This window comes from Aulonocara sp. 'chitande type north' Nkhata Bay, linkage group LG1, assembly GCF_057382095.1.
Source record: "Aulonocara sp. 'chitande type north' Nkhata Bay isolate Kocher_YH1m ecotype deep benthic linkage group LG1, A_spYH_male_GT1.1, whole genome shotgun sequence".
Taxonomy (NCBI): domain Eukaryota; kingdom Metazoa; phylum Chordata; class Actinopteri; order Cichliformes; family Cichlidae; genus Aulonocara; species Aulonocara sp. 'chitande type north' Nkhata Bay.
Window position 1 is genome coordinate 29,259,206 of NC_141344.1, and position 25,923 is coordinate 29,285,128.

General features: G+C 42.1%; 1 protein-coding gene across 4 annotated transcripts; it reads left to right on the plus strand.

Moving 5' to 3' along the window:
- Window positions 1–18,828: 18,828 nt before the first annotated feature.
- On the plus strand, window positions 18,829–21,402 carry LOC147339312 (SUN domain-containing protein 2-like). Of its 4 annotated transcripts, none has more exons than XM_086299314.1 (9): window positions 18,830–18,973; window positions 19,388–19,478; window positions 19,606–19,760; window positions 19,863–19,918; window positions 20,035–20,170; window positions 20,258–20,385; window positions 20,489–20,662; window positions 20,758–20,847; window positions 21,044–21,402. In XM_086299314.1, exons 2-9 carry the CDS (start codon window positions 19,390–19,392, stop codon window positions 21,164–21,166), a joined length of 951 nt encoding a protein of 316 aa, XP_086155440.1. In that variant the 5' UTR covers window positions 18,830–18,973; window positions 19,388–19,389; the 3' UTR covers window positions 21,167–21,402. The 4 variants fall into 4 exon arrangements, with proteins under 4 accessions (XP_086155422.1, XP_086155440.1, XP_086155415.1 ...); XM_086299306.1 differs by lacking the exon at window positions 18,830–18,973 and adding an exon at window positions 19,135–19,260; XM_086299296.1 differs by having other exon boundaries at window positions 18,829–18,973; window positions 19,388–19,760.
- The last annotated feature ends 4,521 nt before the right edge of the window (window positions 21,403–25,923 follow it).

The window sequence follows — 25,923 nt, forward strand, 5'->3', positions numbered from 1 at the left end:
GAGACTGAAGAAGTCACTTGGATGAGTGACGAAACGTTTCTCCCCCTGAAAGCGTTACATCCAGATCAACTTTTGGGATTTCCTTACCTGGATGATTGAGCATGCATCAAGACAGATACGTACCCACTCCAATGATTGGTGATTTGTACTGTATGTCTGATCTTTTAGCTGCCGTGGTTTAAAACTCCATTCATTTGTCAGCAGATATTATATTTTGTCCAGATTATAAATGTCTTGAAAACTTGACTTATCTTAGCATGGTGTGCAGTGTGTCCTTAAAAACTTACAGAAACTGGACAAGTGTAGGACAAAAGAAGAAGTGGCCTAAAAACAGCAGATGAACAGTAACTATTGTGTCCAACCAGGGAAAAATCCAGCAAAAACTTGACACAGGACCTCATAGAAATGAATACAAATCTAAAATGACTGGTTCATTTCATCACCAATATGTACAAAGGAGGTCAGGAGAGAGGTACAACAGTGAGCGTCTACAACCATCTGAAAAACACTGTGGAGGCTCTGTCATTTCATTTGAAAGTTGATGGAATCATGAAGGGACCCCAAACGCACCGCCAATGCAGTAAAAGTGAACCTGGATAGAAAAACACACAGAGGAACACTATGAGTCATGGACAGGCCTCCCCAGAGCTGGACCTCAAGATTATTGAAGCAGTGTGGGATCATCTTGACAGAGAACAGAACAAAAGGCAGAAACATCCAAAGAAGAGCTTTGAATGTCCTTCAAGAAACACGAGAACTGTTCCTGAATAAATGTTACTTATACACTGTATTTCCAGTTATGTTGGCAAATGTTTTAATAAATTGCCCATTTTCCTTTAAAAATGTAAAGAAATGAGCAGTAGCTCAAGACTTTGGCAGAGCAATGTAAATACAGTTGCTTTTTGGTAGTATGGAAAATCCACCAAACCTTTATTCAAGTAACTCTAGGCTCTAGTTGCTGTAGATCATACAGAGACATGTGAACCAACTCCATTTGCTAAAGAGATGGTAAATGATCTAAAAAGCTGGTGGATCAATGTACCTCGGCTCATTGTAACCATACTGAAATGCTTGTTTTGTTATGTCTCCAACACCGACACGAGGATATCAGATCGTGCGTCTCCATGCGTACATACAGTCCCATTACACATACGCAACATGTTCTTTAAAAATGCGTTCAGACTGTGTAAATCATATCCAAGTTTCAGCTATCTTCTCGCTTTGAAAGCACCAGCAGCAATGGAAAACAGTGAAAGGCGTCACAGTGCCAGTGGTAAGAAAATAAAGTGCATAACTGAGAGATTACACAACAAACCACAGCAGGGCACTCAGGCCCCAACCGACTCTGGTAGGCGAAAGTTTTGTGTTTATAGCGTAACGGCATCCTGTTTGAGACTTCCAACAACACAATTATTTATGGAAACTCATATCTGAGAAAAGGTCAAAGAGCTGGAGAAGTGAGATGAAAAAGTAACGTATACATCAGAAGGGTGTTAAAAAACGATAACCTTTCCCGAGTTTCGGTCGAAGAAGCAGAAGCAGCAGCGGGACATCGCTCGGCTCAGGCAGTCAGGCATTTTTGTTTTGACCCTGAACCTCTTCAGGCTGCTTGCTGAAACCTGTAATTAACTTTAGCCTGAAAAGTAAAGAGGGGTTGATTACAAAGTTGCAACACTCCTGAGGAAACAGAAGAAGAAGAAGCACCGCACCACTTAAAAACTTCTCCAGTGTTGGAAGTTTGAAATAGATATCTTAGCACAAAAACACAGTAACAGTATCTTAGTTTTAAACTTTTATTTGTTTAACTGAATAAAGGCTTTGTAAAAGTTTTGGGCATTCCCATACACCCCTCCTAAAAAAAATTCCAATGTATATTTCAGTCAAGGCTCCTCTCTGCTTTTCCAGGCAAAGTGTGGGATTTGTGGTTTGGATACAATGGAAGGATTCAGTGCAGGGGTTGGGGTGGGAGAGTTGCTGCTGGCAGGACTAGTCCAGAAACCTACCATGTTTCTCTTCCACCTCTTTTTTGGTTTTCCCATCTGAAAACAGCCAGGCACAGCCTCCTGTTCTAATTGTTTTCCTTTGTCCCGATTCAGAGTCATGAAGACAATGAAAGGATCCTATGCACAGCGAGCAGCGGAGGATGGTATTTTCTTTTTTCTTTTGGCCCTTGACTTCGGGGCTGCGGTGGCTGCTGACCTCACTGTGAACTGAAGGAAAACGGGCTAATTCTGCCCCTGGCTCTTGAGCTCCACCCCTTCACTGTATAATTATCCCTGTACGAACTGTCATGTTATAATTATGTTAATGAATACATCAGGGATGTGTAATTAATGGAAGGCGTTCTCTGTTTTTGCTACAAACAAGATAAGTGACAAATGGATGCATATAAGTTTGAGCTCCTTAACTGCAAACACCGTCTACCTTTTAGCTTTGAGTCTCATGTAGGTAATGTTTCATTTATTAAGGGTCACAAAAAAACATGTTTTAAACAGAAGTAGAAGCTCGCCTCACCACTCTTCAGCTATGTTGGTAACATCTTCAGGCACTTATTTGGGCATTTATTTTAAAGCCCTAAAGCGAGATCCACGGTCATCAGGACATAAAATATGCAGGTGCAGAATCATCAGAGAAATCTGATTAAAAAGATGCTCAAACATTTGTTGACTTTGTTCCAAAACCCAGCCAGTTATCCTCTTCTGCTTATCCATTGGGCAAGAGGCGGGACACGCAGTACCAGCCTATCACAGAGCAATAGACAGCTACTCAGGCTCAAACTCCCACCAATTGATCTAAGTCCCTAAGTGGGTGGAAGCCAGATTACCTATAGAAAAAACCCACACAAACATGGGTAGAACATATAAACTCCAGACAGATAGGCAGATTTAAACCCAGGGCTTTCCTGCTGTGGGGCAACAGTGCTAACGCCCATGCCACCATGCTGCCCTCATGCTGGACCTCTAAAAGCATTTGTTTTTTCCAGTCTATTATAGTTTGCTCGTGTGCAGAGTGCTACTCCATTCATGTTGCCAACATGATCAGTGCTCTTGCTTACTTCACTAGAGCACCAAACAAATGCCGTGCTAAATTCACTTAATGACACAGTGGATGCAATTAATCCAAGAAAAATGATACCTACTCTCACCTACCTCTCCAGTGCAGTAATGCTCATCATCAAAACTACTAACCTGTGCAGTGCCAGTGCAGCAGCATGACTGGGCTCACAGGCTTCCTAGCTCGATTATTGTAAAGGTGTTATTTTTTTCTTTTGGCACCAGGGTTGGGACTGCCGCGATCTTGCTATCTTGCTCAAGTGTCATGTTTCTTTCTTCTAATATCTCTGATATCGCTGTGAGTTATTCAATACTTGCAGCTTGTTAGAGCTCAGCGGTCAGTTGCTCTGAACTGTGAGTCAGTATCAGTTTTGTTGGTGTAATATTGAATGGTAACTATTTTAACAGCAGTTTAATCAAAAAGGTTAACAACACGATCTGATAATCTATCGCAGCACACTTTGATCTTATGTCAGCTGGACAAAGACAAAGAAGAGCAACATCCACTGTTTGTCTTAGTTTCTCTACATGATAAAGAAATGCTGCTGTAGTAAATTTCTTTTTTTAAACTGTATGAAGTAAATGTATAAAATTACAGAAATGTGTAATTTAATTACTTTGGTGTATTGTGGATGGCCATGGGGGAGGTCTTTATCAGTAGGACAAGCTGTAAGACTTAAAAGTCCAAAATGTATGTCCTACTTCACATTTTCTAATTTCACATGCGTTGTACTCGCATCAGGGCTCCCAGTTTAGCCAGGACATCGGAATAGTAAATAATGGATACAGGGGTGGGTGGAAAACTTTGTTCTGTCTGTATCCATGTATCTCGTTTAGGAGTTGAGATACATTTTCGATTGTGGCTCAAGAGTTGGGAGTTCGCCTTGTAATCGGAAGGTTGCCGGTTTGAGCCCCGGCTTGGACAGTCTCGGTCGTTGTGTCCTTGGGCAAGACACTTCACCCGTTGCCTACTGATGGTGGTCAGAGGGCCCGGTGGCACCAGTGTCCGGTAGCCTCGCCTCTGTCAGTGCGCCCCAGGGCAGCTATGGCTACAATATAGCTGCCATCACCAGTGTGTGAATGGGTGGGTGACTGGATGTGTAAAGCGCTTTGGGGTCCTTAGGGACTAGTAAAGCGCTATACAAATACAGGCCATTGTCAGGGTCCTGGGTCTCCTGACCCAGCGTTTTAGTTCATTGTGATTTTTGTATTATTGTACTTGGTGTGAGTTTCTATGGTTTCTAGTTTCGATCCCTTGCCCTTCATGTTTCTCTGTGTCCCCTCTGTTCTGTGTAAGTCTGTGTCTGCATGTTTGAGTTCCCCTCTGTGTCTCTCGGTTCTTAGAGTCCTCTGCCTTATGGTTTATGTCTCTGTTTTTCTTAGTTGCTGTCTCCACTGTGTCAAGTTCGCGTCTCTGTGTGATCCTTCCTGTTTTACTTTGTAGGTCCGTGTCTTATGTGAATGTGTCCTGCTTTGCTTGTCTTGTCAGTTCTAATTTCCCCCAGCTGTGCCCTCCTTCTGTGTCTCATTCTCCTCGTTACTTCCCAGTGTATTTAGTCCCTGTGTTTCTCTGAGTCAGTGTTGTGTCGTACCCTCAACAAGCTGTGTGTGTTTTGCCTCCGTGTTACCAGTGTTTTGTTTCCAGCTCTAGCTCCAGTTCAGTATTTCTGCTTCAGTGTTTTAGTCCACCAGCGTTTTTGTTTGTCTTTTGGTGAGTTTAGTTAGTAAGAGGTTTTCCAGCAATAAAGCTGCGCTTTAAGTTGAACTTCTGTGTCTGAGTCCTGCATTTTGGATCCACCACTCCTGCTTGCCCGCCTGCCACACAGCCAACCATGATAGAACGACGCAACCATCAAATGGATCCGGCGGACTCACGGTCTCAGTATCTCGCGCAGTTGTGGAATTACTGCCGGGAAGTAATCCACGCTGAGGACACCCCCAAGAGACTCCTTCAGGTGGTCTTTTTTGACAACTTTTTGTCTTCCACCCTCTGCACAGCTGGTTTTTTGGACATTAACAGATTAAAACAACTAATAACAGCTCTGAGAGCCAGGATTTGCTTCGAACTGTTTGGCATGGGCGGTCCAGGCACGGTAGAGTCAGCTACCCTCCTGGAAGCCCTCGCTGCCTGGTATTCTCAGCATCAGCATCTGTTCCCATCAAGCCTTATCACTAAATCATTCCATCCTCCCTTAAGAGAGGGACTGCATCCTCGTTGCCTTCACCCCAGTACACCAGCGTCACCTGTGTCTCCAGCAGCTCAGCTCCCAGTGTCACCTGCCCCGCAGCCTCCCTCAGCTCGGTTAGCTGCCCCGCAGCCTCCCCCAGTAGCTCCAGTGCCGCCTGTAGCGCAGGCCCCAGTAGCTCCAGTGCCGCCTGTAGCGCAGGCCCCAGTAGCTCCAGTGCCGCCTGTAGCGCAGGCCCCAGTAGCCCCAGTAGCTCCAGTGCCGCCTGTAGCGCAGGCCCCAGTAGCTCCAGTGCCGCCTGTAGCGCAGGCCCCAGTAGCTCCAGTGCCGCCTGTAGCGCAGGCCCCAGTAGCTCCAGTGCTGCCTGTAGCGCAGGCCCCAGTAGCTCCAGTGCCCCCGCTACCCGTAACTCTGGCTCCAGTAATAGTGGTCTCACACACTCACTCCATGCAGGGAGAAAGTATAATTTTACCTCAAGGTGCTTTTTGTAGTTCAGCCGCCTTTGGCACAGTTTGCCGCTCCAGGGCTTCCCCAGAGGCTAGGTCCCAGTCCTCAGCTGATTCTGGACCCCTGGAGTTTAAGCAGCCACCCGAGGGACCGCTCCGGCCTTCGTGTCCTGTTTCTGCTGGAGGGTCCGAGGGACTGCTCCGGCCTTCATCTCTTGTCTCCGCTGGAGGGTCCGAGGGACCGCTCCGGCCTTCGTTTCCTGTTTCCGCTGGAGGGTCCGAGGGACCGCTCCGGCCTTTGTCTCCTGTTTCAGCTGGGGGGCCCGAGGAGCCCGTCCAGCAGCCTTCCTCGTCAGCTGGTGGTTCCGGAGAACCACACCGGCCTCATGCCTCGTCGGCTGGAGGGTCCGAGGGGCCCGTTCAGCCTCCCGTCTCCGCTGGAGGGTCCGAGGGGCCCGTTCAGCCTCCCGTCTCCGCTGGAGGGCCCGAGGAGCCTGTCCAGCCGCCACCTGCGGCCGCTTCGGCGTCGCCTGGTCCAGCTTCATCCGAGTCTTCGTCCTCATCTGGTTCAGCTTCATCCGAGTCTTCGTCCTCGTCTGGTCCGGCTTCATCCGAGTCTTCGTCTTCGTCCTCGTCTGGTTCGGCTTCATCCGAGTCTTCGTCCTCGCCTGGTCCGGCTTCAGCCTGTGCTTCGCCTGGTCCAGCTTCATCCGAGTCTTCGTCCTCGCCTGGTCCGGCTTCAGCCTGTGCTTCGCCTGGTCCAGCCTCATCAGAGCCTTCGGCCTCGCCAGGCCCAGCCTCATCAGAGCCTTCGGCCTCGCCAGGCCCAGCCTCCGTGTCTTCGGCCTCGCCAGGCCCAGCCTCCGCCTGTGCTTCGCCTGGTCCGTCTGTTCCTGCCTTGTCATCGCCTGGTCCGGCCCTGTCATCGCCTGGTCCTGCCTCGTCTGGTCCTGTGCCCACCGGGCCTCAGCCAGTACGCTTGACACTGGAGCGCCGCCGCTGCCTTCCGCGCGGCCGGCCCCCTGAACTGCTCCGTCGTCTCCTTCGTCGCCGCCGCTGCCTTCCGCGCGGCCGGCCCCCTGAACTGTTTGGACTCCTGTGCTGTCGGCCCCCGGGCCGGCCCCCTGAGCTCTTCTGTTTTGGACTCCTGTGCTGTCGGCCCCCGGGCCGGCCCCCTGAGCTCTTCTGTTTTGGACTCCTGTGCTGTCGGCCCCCGGGCCGGCCCCCTGAACTCTTCTGTTTTGGACTCCATTTGCTTCGGTGTTTTTGTTTCGTGCCCTCCTTCCTGGGCCCCCGCCGCCCGCCCTGGTCGGGTTGTTTCCTGTTTTGGGCGGTTTTTGGTTTTTTTTTTTTTTTTTTTTTTTTTTTTTTTTTTTTTTTTTTTTTTTCATTTTCTTGTGTTGGGCTGTCGGGAGCCAGCCCTTGGGGGGAGGGTACTGTCAGGGTCCTGGGTCTCCTGACCCAGCGTTTTAGTTCATTGTGATTTTTGTATTATTGTACTTGGTGTGAGTTTCTATGGTTTCTAGTTTCGATCCCTTGCCCTTCATGTTTCTCTGTGTCCCCTCTGTTCTGTGTAAGTCTGTGTCTGCATGTTTGAGTTCCCCTCTGTGTCTCTCGGTTCTTAGAGTCCTCTGCCTTATGGTTTATGTCTCTGTTTTTCTTAGTTGCTGTCTCCACTGTGTCAAGTTCGCGTCTCTGTGTGATCCTTCCTGTTTTACTTTGTAGGTCCGTGTCTTATGTGAATGTGTCCTGCTTTGCTTGTCTTGTCAGTTCTAATTTCCCCCAGCTGTGCCCTCCTTCTGTGTCTCATTCTCCTCGTTACTTCCCAGTGTATTTAGTCCCTGTGTTTCTCTGAGTCAGTGTTGTGTCGTACCCTCAACAAGCTGTGTGTGTTTTGCCTCCGTGTTACCAGTGTTTTGTTTCCAGCTCTAGCTCCAGTTCAGTATTTCTGCTTCAGTGTTTTAGTCCACCAGCGTTTTTGTTTGTCTTTTGGTGAGTTTAGTTAGTAAGAGGTTTTCCAGCAATAAAGCTGCGCTTTAAGTTGAACTTCTGTGTCTGAGTCCTGCATTTTGGATCCACCACTCCTGCTTGCCCGCCTGCCACACAGCCAACCATGACACCATTTACCATTTTACAAGGCATTTTTACCTTCACACTGCTGAATCCCTCTCAAATACTGTTGCTAATATCAGTTAAAAGATGGAGTTATACAATATACAACATCCATCTTGTATATTGTGTGGAAAATACAAACATGTGCTGCTTTAAATGCAGTATTGTGTTGATTAAAATTTCACACACAAAAATCTGAACAAATGTGCACAGAAAGTGTTGAAAGGGCTAAACAATGTCAGTGTGTGGCGTTGTTTTTAAAGCGCTTCGGGTCCTATTAGGCTCCAATGATTGCAGACAACACTGTAAAATCGGATCTTTTCACCTTCTGACCCTTAAAGAAAAGCAACATATCAGATGTCTGTGGGTTGCTACACCTCCCAGCTTTTCAGGTTTTATGCAGGTCACTGTTTGAAATCCAATGACGCATTTCACTGAAAATGAAACACATATTCCAGAAAAAAATAGCAGACATTAACACAATTGTGTGTTGTTTGTGGGGGGTTTTTCTATCTTTGTTATCAAATCTCCCCCACAGATTTATCATGTGATGCTTTGAAAGGAGTCCTGAGGCTGGGAACTACCAGCTTACACAGGAAGCTACAATATCGCCTTGACCAGTGTAGCAGGAAAATGCGATGGAATTAAAGATGATTTCATATACTGTATCAGCTACTGGTAGAAGATAAGTCAGTCACAGGGCCCAGTCTAATTCAACACTTTACCCAAAGAAATTTGGATTTTCAAATATGTGTACTAGAAATGTATCTAATTACATATTTGATTGCATGCATACATATTTAAAAATTATATTAAGTACTAAAACTGAGAAATATCATTGTTTTTCCTGCTCTGTTAGAATTTGATACCAGATATATAAAAAAATTTTGCATGAAAAAACAAAGTTGTATCGGGAAACCAAAAATTAAACTAGTTCTTAGACTAGACAAATATTAGACAAGTAAAAAAAACACACTAGTTTTGACATTTTCAACAAATTCAGCTAATGCAACAATGATGGGCATAAAAAGAGCATCACAGTAAGGCTGAGTTTCACTGTTGAGGTTTGAACCACTCTGTGGAAAACTGTCCTGTGGTGTGATCAATCAAAATTTGGTACTAGCACCACTGAAAATATCAGTATTGTTAAATCTACATAAATATGTCAGTATACTTTTAAAAGCAAAGGCTCCAAATGATCCGAGTACAAAAATCTAAAAAAATATCCGGAGCCAAAAGCTCAAACCTCAGAATCCATAATCTTCACTCTCCATCGCGTCATCATCACCTTGACAGTGTTTTGTCACTTTGCTATTGAGTGGGCCCGTGGATCAATATCTCAGCTGTTAGAGAGCCCTCTTGTGTGTGAAACCGCAGACAGCTCAGACAGCCTCCCTCTCACCCTACTGCAGCTGAATAGACTCCACCCACCGCCCCACCCCCCGCAATCTTAAATTAGCTTGCTGGTTAGGAACATGGATGGATGACTGAACAAAGGCTAATGAAAAAGATCAGTTTAGTTAGAGCACAGGTGTTACTGGAATTCAAGCTCCATTAGTTTTATTAGACCTGCGGCCATAGTCCATCCATGTGCACCACTGCTTTCTTTTTTAATTGTTTATGATCACCAGCCAAAATGCTGGAGGTTTATATTAGAGAGTGAATAATATACTGGTCAAATTTACTCTCCAACCATGCTGCCCATATTGCACTTTTTACACCTTTAATTAAACTGTCGCAGAGTTTAATTAAATTTATTAGGGAATTATTGTTTCCTCTTTTTTGCTCTTAAGTACAATTTACACTAAAGACACATTTCTTCGTTTTTTCCTGATACTTTGTATCATACACTCCTTGTATTCGTGACAAATGAACAAACCCAGTCTCAAAGTCAAACACACACATACACTTATGTCACTTATATTTAGTGTGTGACGTCTCTGTCAGCAAATTACAAACTGAAGGGAACATGACTCATTTTTGCTATTAGAAATAAAACAACAGTTGTGTTGGAGCTTTGTTTTACATCAGTAATAAATGAAAATGAGTAATAACTGTCACTTTTAGGAGTTATAAGGAAATGTCTTTGTTTTCACTGTAAACCACATCCAGCTCGCAGTAAAACTATTGTCTATACAAAACTCCGCACCGCACTCATCTCTCGCTCACCCTTTCAATGAATGACTGAGGTGCTGTTTATTTTCCAGTTCGTCTTTGTTTTGTTACCTTAAGCACCGTGTCTGTCAGCCATAGTGTAATTATATGGAGACCGGGGGGAGTGGAGACAGCCTTCTCTTTCAGCTGCTGTGAGCCGCGACCAGTTCGGCCTGAAGCTGCTCGCCTTTTGAACAACAGCCAAGAGATACTCCAACTCGGGTTTAACCCCTTAGATCACCCGAACAGGTTTTTGGTTTTTATCAGTTCACCTGTGTCTCAGAAAATAGTTCTGACCAATCGGCAAACGTAGAAAGTGAAGTTTTTTACCCTTTAAAACGGTTGTGATCCACAGGTTGGTTTATTAACCACTGCCAGGTACTGAAAAACACAGAGAGGGGAGATTCTCGTTTGTTTTTACAAGACTCATTTATCATTCATTAGGTCTAATCCAGACTGAGGCAGCACCTGTAGGTGTAGAAGTAAAGAAGTTAAGGATTTTCTGCACCAACACAGCCACCGAGTGTGATGTGAAAATTTATGTTAAGCATCAAACTTTTAAAAAATCTTGGCTTCTCAGTGATCTCAATTGCTGACTTTAATCTTTGCTGCCTATTTAGTATTATGGTGTTTGCCCTACCGGCATCAAGGGGCAGCCCACCTCCTCTTCCTGTTGAAAATGACTAGCTAGTCCCTATTTTATCTACATTGTTTTGTTTATTTACTTTTTTATTTGACCTAATGCAGCATTTCCACCTCAGTGTCAGAGTGTTCAATGCACTTTGCTGTCATTCACAGACGTACATCTCCTGTGCTCTATCTCCATGTGTGTGTGCGTTTTACAGGTGACTAGAAGCAGAGCAGAGCAGCCGGGAGAAGATGAGATTACCTGAGCTGGCTGCAAGTCGTTATGTTACTCTAAGTGCCACAAAATGCGCTGATAGCAGGGAGGTTAGTCTTGGCCAGATGTTACAGCTGCATCCCCCTGACGAGCACCTGAGACCCTGGAACTCCTTCTGGCTGTACAAGTAGAAGCAAATGTTAATAAAAAAGCCGTTCACACTCAATATGGAACGACATAAAAAAAATGCATACAGGGAAAAAACGGCATCATTCTCACCTGTTCACCTGACTAGAGGCCTGTTAGCCAACTGTATATCATCCCCCACTTTCTTCGTTTTTAAGTTTTTCTCTTCAGCTGTTTCTTAACAAAACGCACTGTGGACATAAATGCAAACATACCAATATTGGATTTTTCCACTTTACAAGCTATGCACAACCCAATTATAGACCTATTTGTCAAATGCCAAAGTGGCAATAAAGCTAAGTGGCTTCTAAAGCAGGACCCAATAAAGACAAGTTCAAAATTCAAAAGGTTTATTGAGCTGAGGCAAACAGACACAGCCACGGAAACTATTGGGGACAATTTGGATCACAGGGACTGGAGCCACTAGTGGAGAGGAGAGGTTGGTCACCCCTGGTTAATTCACGAGAGTTGCACAAAATATATGTGACTGCTTACTTGCTCGGTCTGGGAAGGATACTTGGGGGGCACTGGTCTGTTTTATGCTGGTTGTACAGTTGTAGCAGGGTGAGCAGCTCGGTGGGGACACTCTTCAGCCACACGGGGAACACTAGGAAGCAATATGTGCTTAACCCAGCCTAGACTAGAGATTGGGGAAAAAACCAAATCCATGGCACTATTAGTGTTCATAAAAGCTGAATGCATATGATGTCTTATTCTTACATGTTGCATAAATCTGCCAGACATCAAATAACAACTAGATCGGGGCTAGCTTGCTTCTTTCCTCCATCTTTTTGAAAGGCATGTATCTGAAAACAATGAAAAAGCACACAACATATGGTTGTCAAATAGTGGTTCAATAGTGGTTAGTGAAAATATCATGGCTGGTTATGCTGGAGTAGAGCCACACCACCCGGACGATAGCTACAGCACGAGACCACACCATCAAATATCAAAACCAGTCCTGTTTTCAATTTCTTATTGTTCACAGATAAAAGATTCCACTTACAAAACTTGCATTTATCCAAAATACCAGTGCCCCCCCCCCACACACACACACACACACACACACACACACACACACACACAAATAAATTTAAAAAACAATCACTGCGCAACCACTGTACGACTTGACTTTTCTTCTTTAAGAGGTTTAAATGTTTTCCATATTGCGGTATTCTAAATGGATGCAGGAAATGCTGTCACTCCACTCTGCTTTCCAAACTTCCACAGTGAGGTTTTGGCTCTGGTAGATGCCAGTGTGGTAGATTTCAGAACCGACCGACCCTGCTCAGGTTTCGTTTCGCTGGGGGAAGTCTCATTTCTCTGTTGTGCACACTGTGTTTTGCCTTTGTTAGCGATTGAGCTGATTTTAAATCCTGTACAAATGTGTTTGCGTGACTTTTCTAAACAGAAAATTTCTGAACAGACCCAAAAGGCATCATTTAAGCACAGCTGACCGTGCCCGTTTTTTCTCCTCCTGTACCATAAAGTGTCTAGATCATAGCAGATGCCCTGATGTGCTGTGCAAGCACAACGGAAAGCACATATAAATGCTGTGACATAGTGAGAAGCATGTGAAAATGTAGATGTAGATAAATTTCAGTATGCATAGCAGCATGTTTAATGCTGACCTAGTCTTGTCAGGAGTTGTTGGGGGGTTTTTTTAATTTGCATGAACAGCATTTAAAACTGACAGCAATTAGCTTGAAGAATGAGCCTGTCGCTACACGCTTGTAAGTGAACATTCATAAAGCCGCAGTTTATCTACTCCTCAGAAGTTTGTGCATTTCTGAAAAACGAATAAATGTCACAAAATGTGAATAAAATGTATTAAATATAAAATTCTTCCAATACACATTGAGAAACTGAACTGTTACTATTCAATGGCTCTGCAGCCATGCTAGCAGCTCTGCTGTTCTCGTTGTTGTTGTTGGATTTAAAAGCTAAACGATCATGCATGCTACTTTATCAATATTTATCATGTCGAGGATATTATGATACCAAGGCAGTGCATAATCAGGAAGGTAAATGAGGGAAGATGAGAAAACAGATTAAAGGTTAAGGAAATACAGTTTATCTTTATCAGGACATTTAAAAGTAGTCTGAATTGAATCACAGATTTCTACTTGCGACCATTAATTGTTGAACATTATTTTAGCCCTTCATCTAATGCAATACATTAAAGTCTCGCCCATAGTGCTGGACCAACCAGCGCACTGTTATTCCCATCCTACAGCTACACCCCAGATGTGAAAAAGAACGTTGGCGCCCTGCCCTCAGCTCATACTCCGACACCCGGCCTCTGGCAGAGTCGGCTGCCTGTTGCTTCTGGTCTTTTGGGGCTCTAGACATGCGATGGTAGACCGTGGTAGATCAGGACATGTGTCCTCGGGTCTTCAGCTCTTTTGGGGGTCCGTGAACTGGCCGGGCCTCCTGGACTTTGCTCTGTCAGCCTTTGGGCCCCAGGGGCCGTTATTGCAGTTTCCCACCCTCATTGTTTGTCTCACGCTCACCACACACACACACACACACACACACACACACACACACACACACACACACACACACACGTTTGTGTATCTATTTTTTCCCCTTTCAGGTGCTGTTTGTCTTTGTTGCAGATGCAGCAGTTGATGACCCGTTCCACTTTATTTGTGCTTTGACCTTTTAGTCTTATCGATTCACCTATTTTTTCTCCTTTTTTCCTTCTCTTTTCTCTGCCTCTCAGCTTTGGCATTGTTACATGATACATATATAAAAATAAAAATGAAAACAAATTATGACGATCAGTTAATCAAGTGCATTCGACTAGCAGGATCTAGCTGCTTACTGACCCTCTTTATTCCTTTGGAAGCAGTAAGAGTGGACTTAGTTATTTTACACATTTAATGACGTCCCCTTTAAAGTCCTGTCCAGAGCTTTCAGATTTCTATACATTGTGCAGTTTAAAAATGGAAGTAAATCCCAATATAGAGATTTTCTTTTTACATTTTCTTCCTTTTGTCTTCCCATTCACCTTTTAAATAAAAGCATTTAAAGAACTCATTAATTATACACTGAAAATAATAATATAATGGACCTGCCCATAGGCCTTTCATCCTTCTCAGTATAATTATTATGTTTAATGCTCTAACTGGCTGCATTCGTGACATCTGCAATCTGTGGTAACGGCTTCATTTGTGAGCAAGACTAAACTGAACCTGAACACAAGAAAGTGCAGGGCTGCATCAGACAGCCCCAAACGGCTGGAGACATTAAACGTGACTCTTTCATCTCTTTTCCTTTCTTCTTTTCTTTCAAAGACATTATCCCTCATATCAAAGCATGTTACTGAACTGCAGCAGCCATCTAAAGCCACAAAGCCTCGTTGTCCGACCCCATTTGAGCCAGTCAGAGGTATAACATCCATTTTTCTTCTCTCACCCTTTGTCTCAAGGAAGGTGTTAAAAACAAAAATAAAAAGGTGGAATTGAGAGAGCCCCTGCAGCTCTAAGGGTAACATGTTGGAAACTGAAGAAATCATTTTCAACCCATCGAACTGACAAGAGAAGATAACTCCTCTACTGTCAATCAAACCGAGGTGGAGGTGAGAAAACTATGTTGGCCTGTCAGGGTGCTAGTGTTACAAGTACTAGCCTGAGCCCTAAAGGCAACACAACCATCGCTACTGATGTTCTTGAGATAACTGAAGGAGTTGTCAACACATGCCCTGCAGTGCTACGTTCAAATCTGATTTCTCCCTCTCTGTGTTTCTTTGTGCTATTACATTTTCATCTATAATGTGCTGGAAAGTCCTGAAAATCAAGACATCTTCAAAACCTAAGGAGAACTTTTTTTTTTCTTTTTAACTAAAACTCAAACCACAGAAATGTTGGCACCAGGGTTTGCATTGCATTGCACCTAAAAAACAATGGAATACTGTGCATATTGCAGATATTACATGCCAGTTATCCTTGCATCTACAGTGCAATTCTGACTTTACTAGAACAATTATTTTTCAGAGGCCTTTAAAATCACGCCTAAAATTCAAGCATGACCCATTTCACCCTTTAAAACACCCTGACACAGGCACACTGTAATCAGTTTAGTTATTTGGTTTCCTGTCTCTGAGGCAGATCTTCAGAGCAGTAAGGAAATCCATCATACTCATGACATCCAGTAGAGCAAGGACATTTGACAAGAGTTTGAAAAGTAATTTTAAAACATCTGTGATTTTAATTAAAAGTAAAATGTGAATATCACCCGCGGCTGTGGGATGTGGCTGTGGCTCAACAGCATGGTGAGAGTTGAAGCTGGAGGGTTCAGGGTGGAGGGCAATACCAGAAGAAGCTGGGCTGGTAAAGCTGGGGAGTATTTTATAATTCTCCTTCTCTTGCAGTACTGCGCCGGGACCAGGAGGAGGCAGTATAAGGAACAGCCACCAACGCTGCAGGGGCCATGCTGGGTAACCACTGAGAAGTTGCAGCATATACAGGGAGTGCAGAATTATTAGGCAAATGAGTATTTTGTCCACATCATCCTCTTCATGCATGTTGTCTTACTCCAAGCTGTATAGGCTCGAAAGCCTACTACCAATTAAGCATATTAGGTGATGTGCATCTCTGTAATGATGAGAAGGGGTGTGGTCTAATGACATCAACACCCTATATCAGGTGTGCATAATTATTAGGCAACTTCCTTTCCTTTGGCAAAATGGGTCAAAAGAAGGACTTGACAGGCTCAGAAAAGTCAAAGATAGTGAGATATCTTGCAGAGGGATGCAGCAGTCTCAAAATTGCAAAGCTTCTGAAGCGTGATCATTGAACAATCAAGCGTTTCATTCAAAATAGTCAACAGGGTCGCAAGAAGCGTGTGGAAAAACCAAGGCGCAAAATAACTGCCCATGAACTGAGAAAAGTCAAGCGTGCAGCTGCCAAGATGCCACTTGCCACCAGTTTGGCCATATTTCAGAGCTGCAACATCACTGGAGTGCCCAAAAGCACAAGGTGTGCAATACTCAGAGACATGGCCAAGGTAAGAAAGGGTGAAAGACGACCACCACTGAACAAGACACACAAGCTGAAACGTCAAGACTGGGCCAAGAAATATCTCAAGACTGGTTTTTCTAAGGTTTTATGGACTGATGAAATGAGAGTGAGTCTTGATGGGCCCGTGGCTGGATTGGTAAAGGGCAGAGAGCTCCAGTCCGACTCAGACGCCAGCAAGGTGGAGGTGGAGTACTGGTTTGGGCTGGTATCATCAAAGATGAGTTTGTGGGGCCTTTTCGGGTTGAGGATGGCGTCAAGCTCAACTCCCAGTCCTACTGCCAGTTTCTGGAAGACACCTTCTTCAAGCAGTGGTACAGGAAGAAGTCTGCATCCTTTAAGAAAAACATGATTTTCATGCAGGACAATGCTCCATCACACGCGTCCAAGTACTCCACAGCGTGGCTGGCAAGAAAGGGTATAAAAGAAGAAAAACTAATGACATGGCCACCTTGTTCACCTGATCTGAACCCCATTGAGAACCTGTGGTCCATCATCAAATGTGAGATTTACAAGGAGGGAAAACAGTACACCTCTCTGAACAGTGTCTGGGAGGCTGTGGTTGCTGCTGCACGCAATGTTGATGGTGAACAGATCAAAACACTGACAGAATCCATGGATGGCAGGCTTTTGAGTGTCCTTGCAAAGAAAGGTGGCTATATTGGTCGCTGATTTGTTTTGTTTTGTTTTTGAATGTCAGAAATGTATATTTGTGAATGTGGAGATGTTATATTGGTTTCACTGGTAAAAATAAATAATTGAAATGGGTATATATTTGTTTTTTTGTTAAGTTGCCTAATAATTATGCACAGTAATAGTCACCTGCACACAGATATCCCCCTAAAATAGCTAAAACTACAAACAAACTACAAACTACTTCCAAAAACATTCAGCTTTGCTGTTAATGAGTTTTTTGGGTTCATTGAGAACATGGTTGTTGTTCAATAATAAAATTATTCCTCAAAAATACAACTTGCCTAATAATTCTGCACTCCCTGTAGTGAGAAAATAACAAAAGAAACATGCAAACAACGCTGCTACAGCCCACAGAAGGCATTTATACTAGTGTATCCACTGGAAATAGATTTTTCTAAAAGGAGCAAAAGAAATGAATTTTAAAAAAATTTAATTCTTGTTAAACTTTATAATGTCTCTATTTAGAAATAGTTTCACTTGTTGTATAAACTAAACACAATCCAACCTTTAATAGTGTTGTTAGTAATACTTATGTTTACCTCTACTGTTTCATATCAAAATGCTGTCTAAGAAATGTTGATTCATGTAAACAGACACTGTTAGTGAGTTTTTATCTTTGTTCAGCAGGCACTTGCTGCTCACTGTGCAACTGGCGAGTTTTTGCTGCCACCATGTGGCACGAGTGTAATAAGGCATGTAATGTTTCCGTCTCAACAGCAGACCTGTGTGGTACACAAAAACAAAACAAAACATTGTTTAAGTGTATATCCATTTTCAACCTCTTACAGAATTTCCCAGATAAACCTTAACCCACAGCTGAGATTATAATTAAATTAACAGCTAAAACCTTGATATGAACATAACAATTAATAATATGTCACCACCTTCCCCATTAGGCATATAACAGCCCTGCACACTGGGCTTACATCATACTTTAATCAAGATATCATTATTATTTAATCACATTCGCTCAACAGTGTCACACAAATATGACACATACTTGAAGTGACCTGTTCAGCATTTCATAAATCATTTTTTTTTTTTAAAAACAAATCAAAATATAACAAAACATATTAAACATGAATATGTACCAGTTAGCATAACTTATATTTGGTTTTAATGAGAGTTAGGCATGCTCAATTGCTCAATATTGGCATGTTAAATAAAAAAATAAAGAAAAATAAATATGTTTCAGTTAACCAGTATAATGAATCAGAAATGGAACGGTGATTCTGATAACAGGCCTCGCTCAGAGCTTGTTCACAGTCTGATCTTGCTGTGTTTGGTTGGTCAGAGCAATATACTGGAGCCACTAATCTCAGAGAATGTCTGACTTATGAAATGTATGATTTAATAAAAGGAAGTTGCAAAAAATAAATATAAATAATTAATTGGTGTTTGACAAACACAGAGTGCTAAGAGTGCACTCACACTGAGGCATGTCAGCAGCCACAGATCTGAGTATTCCAACCAAATCGACAGCCTTTGTGAATAAAGAGAAAAAGGTACAATTGCACTACCAGCGGCTATTTTCCTTTATTACAATCATATAGACCTAACAATTTATCTTTCTGACAATGTAGGTTGCTTACTCAACCAAATAAAATATTATATATCTCATAAAGTAATTAAAGCTCATTAATCCTGAAAAATCTTAATCTTTTTTCTTCTCCTAAAGACGAACAACATACTTTATGTCTAAAGTCCTCCTACTCTGTGGGATTTTATGAGCATGTCTGCTGCACATCATACGCTGCAAACAGAAAAGTGGATGAGACTGAGAGTAAAATTCCAATGTGACTCATAATTGCACATTATGTCAAATATACCAGCCTGCTATTTGCATTTACAGGGCAACTAAAACCCTCAGAGAACATATGCATAGAAGAGCAAGCATTTCTTAGTGGCTGATATCAATTCTCACTCGCCTGAGCCCCATTCACACACTCATGACAATATGCAAACCACTGTATTGCTGCAGTTGAGCAATGCGAGAGGTATGAGCACTCTGGTTGTTGGAGTTGTTATCAGACTATATAAATCATGGACACAAACAAAAGAGATCTGCCTCATAAGGGTTCTGCATGGAAAAAAGAGGACACTAAATTGATTTCACAGCTCATCGCAATTTATTCCAACTTTTTTTCCTCTTTCCTGCTCGTAAACAAACGGTCACCTAGGCAACCGGAGCCTCGGACATCCGCATGGGACCGGCTGGCAGCTGCATAGCGATGTGCGAGGACCAAATAGCTTCCAGTGTGTACGCAGCTTAATGGTAAGTAGTGTCGAATCACGTCAACATAAGAGAGATTAAAGCTGGAACATTTGAAGAGCATTTCAACCCAACCCAGATATTGTACCTACCGTTAGCGGAGTTGTTTACCTTCTGTGCGCATGCGCTAGGAACACGTGTACGTCATAAGGTGGAAAGAGCAAAGCATTTCGTATGACGTCAAAAATTCGCAAGATTAACTTAGCAGCAAGAAGTCTCGATAGGACAGCATTAACTGCAACGAATCCCGTTTATCTGACTTTACTGATTATTCTGATTATTTGGTGAAAGTAAGTACCAAATCTTTAAAATATGATTTCCCAAAGAAGGCAACAAGGTCTGTAAGATTTTGTTGCACAATATATGTTCTATATTTGTATTTAAAAAAACAATTCTTTCCATATTTGTCTTTCACAGCTATGCTGAAAAGAAGCAGTCGGTTACAGTCTAATGGCTATTATAATAGCACCGGCGAACCAGTCATCTCCTATAAGGAGAGACTGTATAGGTAAGTGTTTGTATGCATATTTTTTTGCTGTCAAACGTGTGTATACACCCATGTCATGTATGCTTTCATTAAACAGTCAGCAGTTCTCAAGCAGACTTTTGTTCTCATTTGGTTTTATTTCATTCAGAGTTTTCAAAAGGCGTCGATTTCATTTCCGAAACGGCGAAGAACGTCACTTTGAACATGACTTGGAGCATAAAATTTGCACAAGTGACGCGGAGCCTGGATGTGGCTCAACAAAAAGAAAGACATTTCTCCTCATCTTTCTGGTCTTCTCTTTTGGTAAATGATCCCTTTCCACAAACCATTACATCCTCTCCAGTAGCAATATGTGATTTTCTTTTGAATTAACGTCTTATCACATGATTTCTCTTCATCCACCAGGTCTACTCTTCAGTCTGGCAGTTTTCACCGGCATCCCCTCTGTCATCATGACAAAGGTATGGCGTACTTATGCAGTTTAGAAGAACAATAAAAGGAAAACAATCCTGAACAGAAAGTAATATTGTAAAGGTGTTTACATTAAACATAAACAAATTCTTTTTTGCAATTATAGATATTCACTACAAGCTCCAAGCAGGCTTGGAAACAACTCGAGGAGCTTCAAAGTGAACTGGCCAGTCTGAAAGAGAAAATAGACTTTCTAGTTCCGGTGGCAGACAGGATGCCAAACTTTGCCCTGGAGTCACTCGGTAAGTCAGAAACTCAAACTGTCAGTTAGGTCCAAAGAAAATATGTTGTTGTTTTGGAATTTCTTTCTCACTGTTTTTTATCTATAGGAGCTAGAATAATTTACGATAAGACGTCAGAAAGCTATCCCCCTGATAAACCGGTGCTACGAATCTTTGGTTTCACGTTGATTTGTCCCAACCAGCGACCATACAGAAGCCCAAGAATCCTTCTTGAGGTAAAAAAAAACGTATTCCACAAAGCAAAATATGTCATGATATAACAGCCCGACTGCTTTGCCCTTTACTCAACTCTATTTTCCTTTTGGTTCCCCTCTTTAGGGCCGGGCACCAATGCTTCCAGGTCAGTGCTGGGCATTTGGTGGTAGCCAGGGACAGATTTCAATTGGCCTGGCCCAATACATCACGATCAGCCACGTGTCACTGGGGCACATACCACAGATGCTATCTCCATATCTGACCGTGTCAAGTGCGCCCAGGAAGTTTTCAGTATTTGTAAGTCACAGATTCCTCAGTACCACACGATTGAACTTCTGCATACATTACAGTGTGTTATAGAAAAACTTGATATGCATCTCTTTGTGTCTCAGGGAAATCAACATGCTGAGGATCCAGTCATTTATCTGGGTACCTTTCAATATGACCCAAAGGGAGGGCCGCTTCAAACATTTAAGATAGCCGTGAGTCCACTGTGTCATTGTTCACATGCACATACACTTTTTTTTTTACCAACTTTTTAGAAAATAATAATTGTAGATTATCCCCTATATCCTCTTGTAGTAATGATAATATCTCTGATTTTACCATCTTGTCACCTTTTTAACAGTCACATTGGTTTTGTTCAACTAACTGTTATTTATCTTTCTTGTCTCACAGGAATCTAACATCAGTGTGGTGAAGTACGTGACACTACGGATTCATGACAACTGGGGCAACTCCCAGTACTCGTGTATCTACAGTTTTAGAGTTCATGGCAAACTAGCATGGCATGAACACTAAAACTGTGGAGACATGCAGGACTGTGGTGGAGTTAAGTATAAATGGAAAAAGAGAGAAACATCCGTCCTCCATGTAACTCTAGTTAACAGTTTGTAGTCTGATGCGCCTCACACCCAGCCGGTCGTCATATTGTTGGGGTTTTCTCTCTTTCCTTTTTCTTTTTTAATTAAATATTTTTCATTTCATTTCATTTCATTTATTTAATTTAATTTATTAAAGCATTGCTTTAAAAAAAATCATGTGTGTCCTTTGAAAGTTCTTAAATGACTGTGTATATTATGATACAAAATTACTAATTACAAAACACCTCGAACAATCTGTTTAGATTTCACGTACTGAACAGTAAGACAGATGAAAAGCACTAGAGCCACACGGTTTTCCCCTTAATAAAATTCAAGTCTATGTTGAATGTGCTCTGATATGACAGACTTATACTGTGAAATAGGATTTAAGGATTAATGAGGAGACTTGAGGTTTGAATGGGTTTTCAGGTGTACAAAGGTGGCTTACTACTTACCCTGGGTACCACTGTTACCATCATAACTTTTGCTGCAGATTTATTCTAAACAATAAGAATTTATAGATGTATATATCACTAAAAACTGATATTTGATATGTATATCCACATAATTATGGATTATTATCATATATATATAATATTATGCAAAAAGACAGACTGTATTTTAAAAGAAAATACGTGAAGAAACACATTATATTAGATTTTTATTTCAAATATGACAAAATGCTGATTTTACAGCAGTAAAATTATTCTATCTCTGCACTTTAAACATTTAATAGCCTTTCTTCCTTGCACAGAGTGGATAGTCAAACAAACTGACTAATCATAAATACATTTTATACAAAGTTATATTTATGTTATGAAGCTGCCAGTTTTAAATAATCTGAGGCCACGCCTTCTCAATTCAGACTGGCCTATAAAAGAGCTTCAACCAAGGCAGGGAAAATAAGATGGCCACCACAGAGGCAACCTGCGAACACTTTGCTGCATTAGTGCTTCTCAACAATTTATTACTTTATTTTTTGTTTTTATTACTTTTTTATTATAGCACTAGGAATAAACAATAAGATAAGGATTCTGGATCTGGATCAGCACCATGATGCAAACTTGTGGTCAGAGTATTGACTGTGTTCTGGAGCAGGCATAAAATGTCACTGTGCATGTGTGCGTGCATCTCCACCACCACTATAACAAAGGTATGGCAAACAGACCCACTTTCTAATAAAATATATATATGTTCATAAAATTATTGACAATATAAGCATTTAAGCACAACTGGATCTAAAAAAGCACTTATCCCAGTGTTCCAAGTTGATGAAAATCACCCAACAGGAAAGCAGCTGGGCATTCAGAAATATGATGTTAATCAAATCCTTCTGAATTAACCATCTAACACGGCAAAAATGAGCAGATGAAAAGCCAAAAATTCCAGCAGGCGGTGCTGGACCAAGGCCAGGAAGATCGTGAAGGACCTCAGCCATCCCAACAACGGACTGTTCTCTCTGTTGAGGTCAGGAAAGCGATTCCGCTCCCTGAAGACCAACACAGAGAGACTGAGGAGGAGCTTCTTCCCGCAGGCGATACGGTCTCTCAATCACACCACCACACAGTACTGACCCACACATATGGTTCTTACACACACACTGGACATTCTGGACTTTGTTTTCACTTCATCACTTAAATCAAGACACAAATGTGGATTGCACAACACTGGACATTATATTTCTTCATTTCCATTTAATACTTGTACAGCTGTTGTTATTGTATATATATATATTTATATTTCTTCACACATTCTTATATACTTCTATACTGTGTATTGTGTATTTTGTTGTACAGTTATTTTATTTTCAACTTTAACTTATATATTTTATCTTATTCTTTCCCAGTTAAATTTACTCTTCATTCTAATTTGTGTTGTACAGTTATTTCATTTTTAACTTAAATTTTTATATTTTATTTTATTTTATTTTATTCCTTCCTAGTTAAATTTACCCTTTTTAATTTTCATATTTATTTCCTATCTTATTCATAGCCTTTTCTTTTTTTCTTTAGGTCACGAGCAGTTGTGTAAGCATTTCACTGCATATCGTACTGTGTATGACTGTGTACGTGACAAATAAAATTTGAATTTGAATTTGAAATCTATTCACAGGTTCACAATTTGGGCTGCGGTTCCCCCTGATTGTGCAACGGTGTTAACCATCAGCAAAACCACATATAAACCGCTCTGTGTTTAAGAATTGCAACGCTTATGCTATTCTTCTGATTTAGGATTATTTGGATGATGAGTTGGCGACACAGTTCTTATCTTCCTGCATTTCTCCAAAAACACACAAAACTGCCAAGGTTGAAGCTGGCACATGTACTCATACACACACACACCCTCAAACACTCAGACATTACAACAGCTATGTCTACTATTCAAACTGCTTTTCTCATACTGATCAAACATATTTTGATTTATATCCTTATGAATAAAAAATTTTCACTATTTGGAAATAGAGAAAAGCTCTATTTTAGCACTCTGATCATTTTTACTCACATAAGGCTGAATATTGAGACCTTTTACTGTCTCTTAGCTGTGATGTGGATGGGCGGGGACTTCAATCTCTTTCTACGCCTCTGTCAGTGCGCCCCAGGGCAGCTGTGGCTACAATGTAGCTTGCCATCACCAGTGTATGTGTGAATAGGTGGATGACGAAATGTAGTGTAAAGTGCTTTGGGGTCCATAGGGACTAAGCAAAGCGCTATACAAATACAGGCCATTTACCATTTACGCCAGGTCACATGACAAAATTAAACAGCTTGTGATGGACAGAGTTACCATAACAGACAAGACATAGAAAAACGTAATTTGTGCCAGTATAATTTTATTTTATGAGAAACAAATTAAAAATGTGACCAAGATACTAACATTAAACTAAAAACTGATCAGAACAGCTTTGGCTGAGCTCTTTACATTTATGTATGGGCTTTTTTTGTTAGGATGCCTGGGTCGTTGACCCAGGGTTTTTTAGTTTATTATGTTATTTATAATTTCTAGTCTTTGGGTTTTTGTTAGAGTTATGTCTTATGGTTTGTCTCTGTGTAATCCTTAGTTGCTGTCTCCCCTGTCCGCTATATCCCCGTGTCCAGTCAGTGTCTGTGTCTGCCCTGGTCCCACGTCTCTGTTCCCTCTGTTGTAGTGCCTGCATGTGAGTCTGTGTCTTTGTTCAGTCTGTGTTATGTGTTTCCTGTTTTACTTTGAAGGTCTCTGTCTTATCTCAGTGTGTTCACTTTACGCTTCCTTGTCTTGTCAGTTCTGATTTGCCGCAGCTGTGTTTCCCTCCTGTTGTCCATTCCCTGATTGCTCCCTCTATGTATTTAAGCCCTGTGTTTCAGTTTGTCATTGTTGTGATCTACCTTTATCTTGCTGTGTGTTTTGGCTGCATAGGTGTATTTTGTAGTCTTAGTTTTTGTTACCCTTTTGAGTTCAGCATTAAAGCTGTTTTGAATTACTTTCTGCCTCCGGAGTCTGCACTTTGGGTCCTTCTCCTGCCTGCACACAGCCGTCACATAACATTTTTGCTGTCATCATGTAGCTGAAGTGAAATAAGACATGTAATGTTTCAGCCTCAACAGCAGACCTGTGTGGTATAAACAAACAATTATTAAACATATTTTAAGAGGCCTGAAACACAGCTGGGGGGGTTGGTGAGGCCAAACGTCATAACGAGGTACTTAAAGTGTCCCAGGTGAGTGTTGAAAGCAGTTTTCCATTTATCCCCTTCTCGAAGGCAGACCAGATGATAGGCATTGTGGAGGTCGAGTTTAGAAAAGATTGTGGCACCTGCTGTAGCTCAAAGGCGTATGCTATCAGCTAGCACTTATTCTTAACAGTTTTTAATTTAACCCCCGAAAATCAATGCAGGAGCGCAGGGTTTTATCCTTCTTATCAACAAAGAAGAATCCCGCCCCGAGGGGAGATGTGGATTGCCGAATAATGCCTGCTGCAAGTGAGTCCGTTATATAGTGCTCCATAGCCCCGTGCTCAGGCTTTGAGAAACTGTACAAGCAACTGTTTGGAAAGGAAGCGCTAGGGAGAAGACCTATACAAAAGTAATAGGGATGGTGAGGCGGAAGCGGCAAGGCCCGATCCTTACTAAACACTTGGGAGAGAACATGGTATTCAGTGTGAACCGCAGAGAGGTCAGTGATAACCTCTGCTGGGTTAGTGGCTACAATGTTAGGTACAGCCAACCTTAAACACTGCTTGTAGCACCTAACACTCCACCCTTGCTGCTTTAGGGGCATTTAGTACTTACTTTCGCCAAATAATAAAAAATAATCAATCAAATAAATACAGAAAAACATGGATTTGTTGTAGTCAGTGCTCCTGCTGCTACTTACAGCTGACCGAACTTTGCACTGACATCATAGCCCAGAAGTCTTTGATACATCAAAGGCAAACGTATGATGTACACGTATTTCAAGCGCATGTGCGCAGGAGGTAAACAAATGCATCAGGTGTGAACAGATGACTGCGTTCGCTAACTGAAGGTACAGTATCTGGGTTGGGTTGAAATGCTCTTCAGATGTTCCAGCTTTAATCTCTTTGATGTGATTCGATACTAATTACCATTAAGCTTCATACACACTGGAAGCTATTTGCTCCTCACACATCCTTATGTAGCTGCCAGCTGGTCCCTTGCAGAATCCCAAGGCTCCAGTTCACTAGTTGACCCTCTCTTTACAA

What these genes read in the sequence shown, in the direction of transcription:
- LOC147339312 (XM_086299296.1), top strand. Translation starts at nt 19,421, where the DNA reads ATGGCTATTATAATAGCACCGGCGAACCAGTCATCTCCTATAAGGAGA. An exon ending in CTTTCTGGTCTTCTCTTTTG is followed by an intron (nt 19,761 to 19,862) that starts GTAAATGATCCC and finishes TTCATCCACCAG; the next exon opens with GTCTACTCTTCAGTCTGGCA. An exon ending in CCAGGAAGTTTTCAGTATTT is followed by an intron (nt 20,663 to 20,757) that starts GTAAGTCACAGA and finishes TTTGTGTCTCAG; the next exon opens with GGAAATCAACATGCTGAGGA.